The 11,576-nt window shown below is 44.7% G+C and overlaps 1 protein-coding gene across 1 annotated transcript; it reads left to right on the top strand.

The window, feature by feature from the left end:
• The first annotated feature begins 2,990 nt into the window (after positions 1 to 2,990).
• On the top strand, positions 2,991 to 11,283 carry WDR12 (WD repeat domain 12). The gene is made up of 13 exons (XM_032945768.2): positions 2,991 to 3,363; positions 4,240 to 4,334; positions 4,878 to 4,972; positions 5,662 to 5,768; positions 5,998 to 6,113; positions 6,740 to 6,894; positions 7,668 to 7,713; positions 8,039 to 8,127; positions 8,259 to 8,399; positions 8,536 to 8,641; positions 9,855 to 9,987; positions 10,471 to 10,543; positions 10,680 to 11,283. Exons 1-13 carry the CDS (start codon positions 3,323 to 3,325, stop codon positions 10,755 to 10,757), a joined length of 1,275 nt encoding a protein of 424 aa, XP_032801659.2. The 5' UTR covers positions 2,991 to 3,322; the 3' UTR covers positions 10,758 to 11,283.
• The last annotated feature ends 293 nt before the right edge of the window (positions 11,284 to 11,576 follow it).

The raw sequence follows: 11,576 nt of genomic DNA, 5'->3' as shown, positions 1-11,576 counted from the left end.
CAACATGCAGAATGACCTGGATATGGCCCGTTTACTACAGCAGTACTGCCCTCTGCCACCACTAACGTTCCAGTACGTTATGTCTGAAACTACTGCTGCTGTTCTAAGGATTCCGTCACTGGGGAAAGAGTCTCAACAGAGCAGACAACTTGGGGGGAGGCGTTGGCCGGAGCTGCCAATGTCTGCGCCTTCTCTACAGATGCTGGCAGGTCGATTTCTGATGAATGATGTAGCACTCATTGATTCACTCCTGTTACAAACGTACGGCGGTCACGTCGCCTCCTTATCACTCTTCTTTCGCGACTTTCATGGCACATTTCCGATGAACTTCACTCATTGATTCCTCCACCCGTGCTGAGAGCTGGGTCTACAGAATTACTGTTTTCCCCATCCATGCTTCTCTTTCTGTTTCTCTCTTGGCCCTGCTCAATTCAGTAAACATCAACTATCAAGATTCAAGAGTGTTATGCCAATGCAACAGAACATCGAACTGGCTTTAGAACGAACCAATATTATACGTGACTGTCCCTGGTGGTCTCGTGTCCACCCTTGAACAATATAGGACTGCGCGTGGCTGCCCCTAGTGTTCACTCTTGTACACTACAACACGTGGCTGCCTCCTAGTGTTCACTCTTGTACACTACAACACGTGGCTGCCTCCTAGTGTTCACCCTTGTTACACTACAACACGTGGCTGCCCCCTAGTGTTCACTCTTGTTACACTACAACACGTGGCTGCCTCCTAGTGTTCACTCTTGTACACTACAACACGTGGCTGCCTCCTAGTGTTCACCCTTGTTACACTACTACACGTGGCTGCCCCCTAGTGTTCACTCTTGTTACACTACAACACGTGGCTGCCCCTAGTGTTCACCCTTGTTACACTACAACACGTGGCTGCCCCCTAGTGTCCACCCTTGTTACACTACAACACGTGGCTGCCCCCAGTGTTCACTCTTGTTACACTACAACACGTGGCTGCCCCCTAGTGTTCACTCTTGTACACTACAACACGTGGCTGTCCCCTAGTGTCCACCCTTGTACACTACAACACGTGGCTGCCCCCTAGTGTTCACTCTTGTTACACTACAACACGTGGCTGCCCCCTAGTGTTCACTCTTGTTACACTACTACACGTGTCTGCCTCCTAGTGTTCACCCTTGTTACACTACAACACGTGGCTGCCCCCTAGTGTCCACCCTTGTTACACTACAACACGTGGCTGTCCCCTAGTGTCCACCCTTGTACACTACAACACGTGGCTGCCCCCGTAGTGTTCACCCTTGTTACACTACAACACGTGGCTGCCCCCTAGTGTTCACTCTTGTTACACTACTACACGTGTCTGCCTCCTAGTGTTCACCCTTGTTACACTACAACACGTGGCTGCCCCCTAGTGTCCACCCTTGTTACACTACAACACGTGGCTGTCCCCTAGTGTCCACCCTTGTACACTACAACACGTGGCTGCCCCCGTAGTGTTCACCCTTGTTACACTACAACACGTGGCTGCCTCCTAGTGTCCACCCTTGTTACACTATAACACGTGGCTGCCCCCGTAGTGTTCACCCTTGTACACTACAACACGTGGCTGCCTCCTAGTGTTCACTCTTGTACACTACAACACGTGGCTGCCCCCTAGTGTTCACCCTTGTACACTACAACACGTGGCTGCCCCCTAGTGTCCACTCTTGTTACACTACAACACGTGGCTGCCCCCTAGTGTTCACCCTTGTACACTACAACACGTGGCTGCCCCCTAGTGTTCACCCTTGTTACACTACTACACGTGGCTTCCCCTAGTGTTCACCCTTGTACACTACAACACGTGGCTGCCCCCTAGTGTTCACTCTTGTACACTACAACACGTGGCTGCCCCCTAGTGTTCACCCTTGTTACACTACTACACGTGGCTGCCCCCTAGTGTTCACCCTTGTTTCACTACTACACGTGGCTGCCCCTAGTGTTCACCCTTGTTACACTACTACACGTAGCTGCCCCCTAGTGTCCACTCTTCTTACACTACTACACGTGGCTGCCCCCTAGTGTTCACCCTTGTTACACTACAACACGTGGCTGCCTCCTAGTGTCCACCCTTGTTACACTATAACACGTGGCTGCCCCCGTAGTGTTCACCCTTGTACACTACAACACGTGGCTGCCTCCTAGTGTTCACTCTTGTACACTACAACACGTGGCTGCCCCCTAGTGTTCACCCTTGTACACTACAACACGTGGCTGCCCCCTAGTGTCCACTCTTGTTACACTACAACACGTGGCTGCCCCCTAGTGTTCACCCTTGTACACTACAACACGTGGCTGCCCCCTAGTGTTCACCCTTGTTACACTACTACACGTGGCTTCCCCTAGTGTTCACCCTTGTACACTACAACACGTGGCTGCCCCCTAGTGTTCACTCTTGTACACTACAACACGTGGCTGCCCCCTAGTGTTCACCCTTGTTACACTACTACACGTGGCTGCCCCCTAGTGTTCACCCTTGTTTCACTACTACACGTGGCTGCCCCCTAGTGTTCACCCTTGTACACTACAACACGTGGCTGCCCCCTAGTGTTCACCCTTGTTTCACTACTACACGTGGCTGCCCCCTAGTGTTCACCCTTGTTACACTACTACACGTGGCTGCCCCCTAGTGTCCACTCTTCTTACACTACTACACGTGGCTGCCCCCTAGTGTTCACCCTTGTTACACTACAACACGTGGCTGCCCCTAGTGTTCACCCTTGTTTCACTACTACACGTGGCTGCCCCTAGTGTTCACCCTTGTTTCACTACTACACGTGGCTGCCCCTAGTGTTCACCCTTGTTACACTACTACACGTGGCTGCCCCCTAGTGTCCACTCTTCTTACACTACTACACGTGGCTGCCCCCTAGTGTTCACCCTTGTTACACTACAACACGTGGCTGCCCCCTAGTGTCCACGTGCTTGTGGCTGCTCTGGTCGCACAGTGATGACGCGGATGGGGGTGTGGTGGTGGTGGGGGTGGTTGTTCAGTGCCGGCCTCCCTCTTCGCAGCGTGGCGAGCACGTGTGTGGCGGACTCACTCATCCCTCTCGCCTCCTCTATCACTTGGGTCATCATCGCTGCTTGACACACGTTTCACACATCTATTAGCGTACCATCGTTGAGTGAACTACATTGTGGCCGGCCACGGCCTGCGCGTTGAGTGGTATCGCTAATCACCAAACTCATTGCCATTATCATCATAATCACCACCGCTCACTCGTTTATTTACGGGCGGCCAGAGTTGTACCGGCCGCAGCGGATCGTCGTGAGCCGCTTCGTTTGTTTGCGAGCAATGGCTCAGGTGCAGGCGAGGTTCGTCACGAAAAATAAAAAGTGAGTACGAACAACTAAAATCTGTCGTTCAACCACCAACAACTCGATTGCGTTACGGAGCAACTCCCACGTGCTCCCTTGCACCCCATAAGCGAGTCAGACTATCGTTGGCACAGGCGTGTTTTTAATTATCTAAGGGAGGAATAGTCATCAAAGGGACTGCATAGTGTACCGGTGTCGTTTTGCTGTGTTAGGAGTGATGACTGCCCACCCCCCATGTGCTATAAAATATCCATTCCAAGTCCAATAATATGTGAACGACACAACGAATAACACGTGAATAAGAAAAACTGTTTTCTTGAATGATAGAAACGGGTTCCAGAGTTTGCTTTGTGTTGAACCGATGCTGTTGTGAAACAATGCACTCCACCGAAAGGCCGTGCGTGGCCGAGTGAGAAGTGTAAACAAAATAAAAACTTAGATTTTTAATGCGGAGGAACAAGTGTGGAAAGGAGACCTCTTACAACTCCGTTTTGTAATTTAAATTGTCCACAGCGAAGCTAATGATTAGTTTGTGCGATCTGAATTGTGTCCACTTTTATAAAGATATCTAAAAGTACGTTTTTGCCCTTTCTGGCAATTAAAGAGGCGTTAAATGTTGAAACGCCAAATAGATAAGATTTTGCAAGACATTAACCAGACCTACTTGTGGCAAAACGTGCAAACAAACACGCTCCGATCATATATACTCGTTTTTATTACTGGCACAAAAGGTGCAATAGATGCCCACCTCGTATAAGGCGAGCTAAGTAACAATTCCCTTCAACGTGACTTTACCGAAAGAGCTAAGAATATGAAAAATGCCCCCACTATTTGTTGTGAATGATTAGAATAGCTTTCGTGTCCTAAAAAAAAAGCCCTTTGGTCACGGTGCAGGTATGAGGTGGATGCAGTCCCCTTCTCGGTGGTGGCCCAGGCTGAGGTCACTGACCTCAGCAACCTCATCAACAAGCTGCTGGAGGCCCAGGCAGGTGAGTCGAAGAGCCCAACAACAATCGCAAGGCGGATACAAACGACTCCATTCCATATGACATTTTGTGTGCCTGCTGTACATCCGAGCCCGTTTACCGAATACCTTACCTTAATTCCGCGCACACGTCTCAAACTTAATGCTACTCTAAAGTACCTTGACGAAGCCAATGTATGTTTGAGGCAATGTCGTCTTGTTTAATATGCGTGTATTTATGCGTGCAGTAGTTTAAATTTACTTGCGTGGCGTTTTGTTTTATTCCTTTTTGCCATTTTGGAACCGGTTTCGCTTAGCATGCGACACGATTCTGGTTTGTGTTTTTTTTTTTTAGTTCTCATCTGGTTAAATATAAACCCAATTTCAAGTCACGATTTCAACACGCTCTTGTGCACAAACTCTTAATGCCATCCGATTAAGGGGTCGGGGGGGGGTGCTGGTGGAAACCCATGACACACAACGATGACACTTCCTACAGATGAATTACACAAAGCACTGTTAATTTGCCCTTCGCGAATCGCTGACGTTATCCGAACGCGTGGTGCAGGAGAACACAAGCATGTGGAGTTTGACTTCCTCATCGGCGGGCAGTTTTTGCGGATGACCCTTGGCAAGCACATGGAGCAGGAGGGCATCTCCACGGTGAGCAAAGGGAGACCGTGGGTCACCAATCACTTCCATTTAACATTTGGAAGAAATAAAAAAAAAATCCTTTTCGCTTAACATTTATGAGTGATCTTGCATATTAAGCTAATGGTCAGAATAGGAAAATATTTCCACATGCTATTTATTACAGCGCATTCCAGACCCAAACATCGCATCGCCTGCTTTTGTCTTTCTTCAAAGACACTGGTGTAACCACCAGCCACATCAAAAGATGAACAGACCGATGCCCACACCTCCTTGATGAATGTTAAATGAAAGACAAGCCACAGTGCGATTGTGACCATGCAACCCAAACAATGGACATATAGAAAACCACTGTAGTCTGCGCTCCTTCAATGGTGCAATAACACAACTACACAAACTCTCTTCTGCAGCCCTCTCGTGCTTATTAGAACCTGACATTGGCATTTAGCACACACATATATTGCCATACACAAGAATAACTTGCAAAAATGTGAAATTTTAGTATAGGGTATTCCATATAAGCTTTGTGAATCTTCAGTTGCAACGAACCCTCATTCTGGAGTTGTGGCCACCCAGTAAACTCCCCGCTTGAGTATTGAAACTTGTGGTCCATTTAAGGTGACTAAGAATTATTACGTGTCCCAAGGAAGTACAGCCAATTGACTTGGAAAGCTGATATGTTCATATATTCTGTGTTTCAGGAAACTGTGGTGGAAGTTGAATATGTTGAAAAGTTCACAGCACCACAGCCTGAGGAATGCATTTTGCATGATGACTGGGTCAGTGCTGTTAAAGTATGTGATGACTGGTAAGTTTTATATTTTTTCATGAGGTTGGCATGAAGCACAGATTTTGTTGTTGTCGTATTAAATCTGTTTGTTAAGTCCACTTAAGTGTTATATTTGTGGCAATTTACCTGAACATGGGAATTTTTGCAAACAAGGCTGTAAAATAGTTGAACAAACATAACATGTTCTGGTTGTATTTATAGTGTTGTGAAAGGGAGAAGTGAGCAATATATGTGTGCTTCGTTGCAGGATTCTGTCGGGGTCTTACGATAAGACGGGGCGTGTCTGGACTACTGATGGAAAGCCATTGACGACGTTAAGTGGTCACACGGAGGTGGTGAAGGACGTTGAATGGATTAATAAAGGTCTGTATGCAATTATGCAAAAACAACTACAAATTGACTCTTATTGCAGTGCCATTGTAAGCTAATTGTTGACTTGTCAACGCCAGTATTTTCCTTTTCATACCTCAATCATTGATATAAAGTGATGATCATCAATCAGAGTCCAGTGCTGCTACCCATCAACCTCACTCCCATACGTAAACTGATCTCATCACTCCATTTCCTCGGTGGTTGTCTTGGATTAAATTTCTCCTTTGGCTGCTATTCCATCCTGAGTCACGTCCATCGGCCATCACCTTTCTCGTGATGTTACTGCTATGTCTCTGGTTTTGTGTTTGTTCCCTGTACAATGTTTTTCTTTCTATCTCAGTATAGCTTCCAAGCAAGGATTTCTCCATGCTACTTTGTGCACTTTTCATTTTTGGTTAAAATAAATTCGCGAATGTCTTTGTTTCTCTGATGGATATTGAAGTGAAGCAGTTTCCCTGAGCTCTCCTGCTGTCCCCCGTCCATTGTTTATTTACCATTGATCTGCCCAGAGTAGCCTTTACAAAAGAGTGCACATCAAGTCCTTTCAATAACACACGAAGTTATCATCGTCACCTGTTAAGATAAAAACAAAGTCCCATTTTTTGCTGCGTTCGCAGGCGAGGAATCCTGTCTGCTGCTGACGGCCTCCCAGGACCAGACGGCCATCATCTGGGAGTGGAATGTGCGGCGGAACAAGGCGAAGCCTCGTCACTGTTGCCGAGGACACGCAGGCAGCGTGGAGGCCGTCGCTGTGAACAACACGTACACCAAGGTGCCGCCACGCTAATAATCACCGGGCCAGCCGAGACGCATGCACACCTACCTCTTGTCGCTCGGGAGGCATCAACGTGTAATCTTCCGCTAAGAATGCGAAATGGTTAATGCAATAAAATACATTCTGTACATCATGTGTTAGATTTAGAGCGGGGACGTTTAAGTGGATTTACCAAAGTCAAGTAGAAGGGAAACAATAAAATAATAAAAATATAAACAATAAAATTCTCACGACGTTTCGACTGCAACACAAGCAATCATCATCAGGTGTGAAAACCACAGCTGTGAAAATTTTTCTTGCTGTGGTTTTCACACCTGATGATTGCCTGTGTTGCAGTCGAAACGTCGTGAGAATTTTATTGTTTTATATTTTTATTATTTTATTGTTTCCCTTCTACGTGACTTTACCGAAAGAACCAAGAATATGAATCCCTGCAGTCACGAAAGCTTTAAATCAAAATTTGGATTTACTAAGTAAAACTTAAAGTCGACAACTTTTTTGTGGTCAATTGCTTTGGCTCCTTCAAAATTGGTGGCCATGCCCAGCATGATGATGACAACTACATCTTCAAGTTCCACCCCTCATCTATCCAGTATCATGTGTGGAAACAGAATTTAAACCTTTTACCAGACGAATTGAATAATGGAACCAATAATCAGGGATCGATTATGTTAATAATCACATAGCCCAACTCTAGTTGGATATATTAAATGTCTTAACTGAAGTTGTACTTTTAAATGAAGTCATATTGATGTATTTTATTTTCCCAGTTTTGCAGTGGTTCCTGGGACAAGATGATTAAAATTTGGTCTGCAGGTAAGACATTTTATAAAGATTTTTTATGAAGTGAAAACATGTATATAAAAGTCTAAAAAAGGTGCAGCCATGCAATTCCTCACGCCACCGTTGGCGGAAGGTCCTCCACTAGATAATCCCTCGTCCATGTTGGCCGTAGGTCATGGAAGACGGTTTTGTGTTTGTAATATATATTTATACAAGTTTTCCCTTTTTATTTCCATCAGTGTAAGGTTGTGTTTGCTTATATCAGAACGAAGTATTTCAATGGTGTGCTTATATCCAGCTTCTACTTTACTTGTCGAAGAATGAGATGCATTGCATTCTTTCCTTTGTGTTCTATAAGTTCCAAACGACCAAGAGGATGTGGTAGAAGAAGGAAGTAGTGCAAGACCAAAAAAGAAGCAGAAGATGGAAAAGCTGGGGCTCACCCGGGTTTGTTTAACTACTGTGTCTGCTAGATCGCTCTAGTTACTCTTCTAGAGTAATACAAACGTTTCACAGTCGCATTTCAATACCGCAAGTCAAATCATTCCATTTCTGTGTCCTTTTGTGTCCCCTTGCAGACACCCATTATGACGATATCGGGTCACAACGAAGCCGTGTCCTCTGTTTTGTGGTCGGAAGATTTGGAGATCTGCAGTGCCTCCTGGGATCACACAATCAGACTCTGGGACGCCGAGACTGGAGAGCAGAAAGCTTCGCTAGTGAGTTGGCCAAGCATTTCATTCGAAGTTCATTTTGACTTGAAAATGAATTAGTGGGCGTGATAGAAATTTGTGCAAAAAATTTTGTTGGTGAGAACTTACACAAGGTGTGTTGTGTTTTTTTTACTATTTGCAGGGTGGAAACAAAGTGGTAAACAGCATCTCCTACTCTCCTCTGTGTAAACGTATAGCGTCTGGGAGCACCGACCGACACATTCGCATCTGGGACCCACGCAGTAAAGGTAATTGCTTTGGGCACGGTATATTCTTGTCTTTGAGTGGAGTCGTGCTCATCCACTTGGAGGCTGCTTCCATTTAGATTTGAAGTTTTCGTGACTGCAGGGATCCATACTCTTTGGTTCTTTCCGTAAAGTTACGTAGGTAGAAAATAAAATACATCTCAATGGTAAAGTCACGTATGTTCAGCAATGCTTCCACTGTTGAACATTATTGTAATGTTGAGTTGCACCTCTCAGAATAAGAAAACAACATGATGTGCGCACATAAAATATATGTAATTGTTTTTCTCTCTTGCACTAAATACCTTTGTGATATTTGAAGACTCGCCACCAACAGTTGGGGCATCACCTTAGCTTTCACTATGTTAAACTTTTCTATACACTTCTGGATGCTGATTTATCCATTATACAGGCGCGAGACGACCGCCTAGTCTGTGAGGCAGTGAAGAGAGGTGGATAGGGAGGCCGCAGTGTTTTAGATACTTCTCTTCGATTTAAAGCTTTCGTGACTGTAAGGATTCATCTGCTTGGTTCTTTCGGTAAAGTCACGTAGAATGGGAATAAAATAATAAAATAAGACAATAATAGTATAACATTGTAATGTTTAACATAACTCATAAGGCAATATATAGCATCGTAATTGCATAATGAATATACATCAGTGTGGTATATAGTTGGGTTCATAGAATAAGACAGTGTAATATCACAAGTCTAATAGTTTATAATCTAAAGTATAGGGTAGTGTAAAGTAACGCATTGTATAATTCAAAGGTGGAATTTGTCTATGATATGATGTTATACCATGTAGTTTAGATTGTAAGGTATAATATTGTATTATGTAGTCGTCCAGTTTACAGCATAGTCATAAGGCAACTCAGGACACAACAGCGCACCTTGGCTGTTGCACTTGCCCCTTTTCTTGTTTCCTCTCTGCCTGTGTTCCCAGCCCCCTCCCTCCTCCTCTCCGGAGGTGATGCTGGTAACATGCAAATTCATATTTTAACTCCGCCCACACGGCTTAATAGACGCGTTCCATGCATGATAGCGTTCATTCAAGCTCTGTCTTCCGGACAGACCTGTCTCTTCACCTGAAGAAGGCCACTTGTGTTGTGGCCGAAACGTCGTGAGAATTTGATTGTCTTATTTTATTCCCATTCTTCGTGACTTTAGCGAAAGAACCAAGAAGATGAATACTTCTCTTCGTCTCGTTTTCCAGGTGGTTCCTTGGTACAGCTGTCGCTCACCTCTCACACGGGCTGGGTGACGAGTGTCAAGTGGTCTCCTCACAATGACAAGCAGCTCATCTCGGGCGCTATTGACAAGATGGTCAAGCTGTGGGACACTAGGAGGTATGTCACACCCAGCGGTGATGAGTGGTGCAGCACGGACACGTTTTCTCTTCATCAGTCCTCTGACAAGTGGTAGGTCATTTAACACAATGCTCTCCATCCTGTTTGATATCGAGCTTTCTTCATATCACTGTCATGACCCCTTTACTTAAAGTTATCAAGAAATATTTTTTTATGTTTCTGCCTCTGGGCCTCTTTTAAAATACCCTTCCAGAAGTTCAGGCATCCAGCTTTCATCTCTGAGAATGTGGCCAATCCACTTTTTCCCCCCCCTTTTCTGGATTGTTCATGGACAAATTACATTTTGAAAACGTGTGCACAACCATTTTTGTACCAGCGCTGCTGTTATGAGTTTATTAACACACCTTGTTGATTTTACATTAACTTTTAGATTCTCTGATAGAAAACACCTTGTCAAAGGTGTCATGAAATACGTGCCGTGTGGACAAGTGTTATAATCGGCAATACTGCATTGTTTTTCAGCCCCAAGGCTCCCCTATACGACATGGCAGCACATGAAGAGAAGATATTGTGTGTGGAATGGGCTGAAAATAATGTACGTCTAGCACAAACCAAATCACATTTTACAATACAATTTAATTTGATGAATGTCCGTTGTTTTGTTTGCAACTGCATTTATCTCTCCATGTGTGGCGGCAGCCCTCTGATCATGCTTACCTCGTGTTCCTCAGATGCTGCTGAGTGGTGGCGCTGACAACAAACTGGTGACATTCAACTACTCAGACACTGTCACTGGAGATGGGGCTTAACACGCATTTCTCAACCGCACCAGAGAGGATTTCTCATTTGCTGCCAGTTGTAATTGCCACAAGACGAACTTTTTAATAAACATAACACGCATTTTGCCGAATTGTTATTTACACCTTTGTGTTTTTAAATGTATAACATTTATATGCGTAAAGAATGTATGCATCTTAGTGCGATCATAAAAGTTCAACAGTAAGTGACTGGGCAAAGGGTAACTTGCATTTAAAAGTAAATTAATTAAACTCGAGAAATGTCCAGTATCATTATTTTTGAATATATATTTCACTTTACGTTATCTTGAAATATGTTCATGCATATGAAGTCCAGTAATCCCCCGCTATACATAAGGGATGCATTCATGAGAAATGCTACTTAACTTGAAATTACTTAAAGCGAACTATAATAAAATCAGGTGTTGCGCCCCTAGCAAACATTTCTGGAAGAAAAGAGTGTCTTGAAATGTACAAAAATGCATGTGGTTATAGGTTCACATTTTAATAAATACAAACACCAGACATGGTTGAATAACTTGTTGATTGAGGCCTCATGTATGTATGTTGAACTTCTTTTGCACCATACGTAGCCAAACGTGCTAATCAGAGGTGCGGTAGTGGATTTATGCAGATGAAGAGGCAGGATCACCTGCCCCCATCTGATGATGAAGCTGGAGCCACAGGAATGATCACGAGAAAGCTGGCTCTTGTCTCGCTGTCCAAGAACAAAATGTGTATTCTGCAATGTACAGTGCCTTGAAGCAGTGAATACCACTGGTCCATTGCCTGTTAACTCTAGAGCTGTGTTCTGTGTTTGGATCATCATCT

Source organism: Petromyzon marinus, chromosome 4 (genome assembly GCF_048934315.1).
Source record: "Petromyzon marinus isolate PM22_M1 ecotype Great Lakes invasive population chromosome 4, UKy_Petmar_22M1.pri1.0, whole genome shotgun sequence".
NCBI lineage: Eukaryota > Metazoa > Chordata > Hyperoartia > Petromyzontiformes > Petromyzontidae > Petromyzon > Petromyzon marinus.
This window is presented reverse-complemented; position numbering and strand designations above follow the sequence as displayed.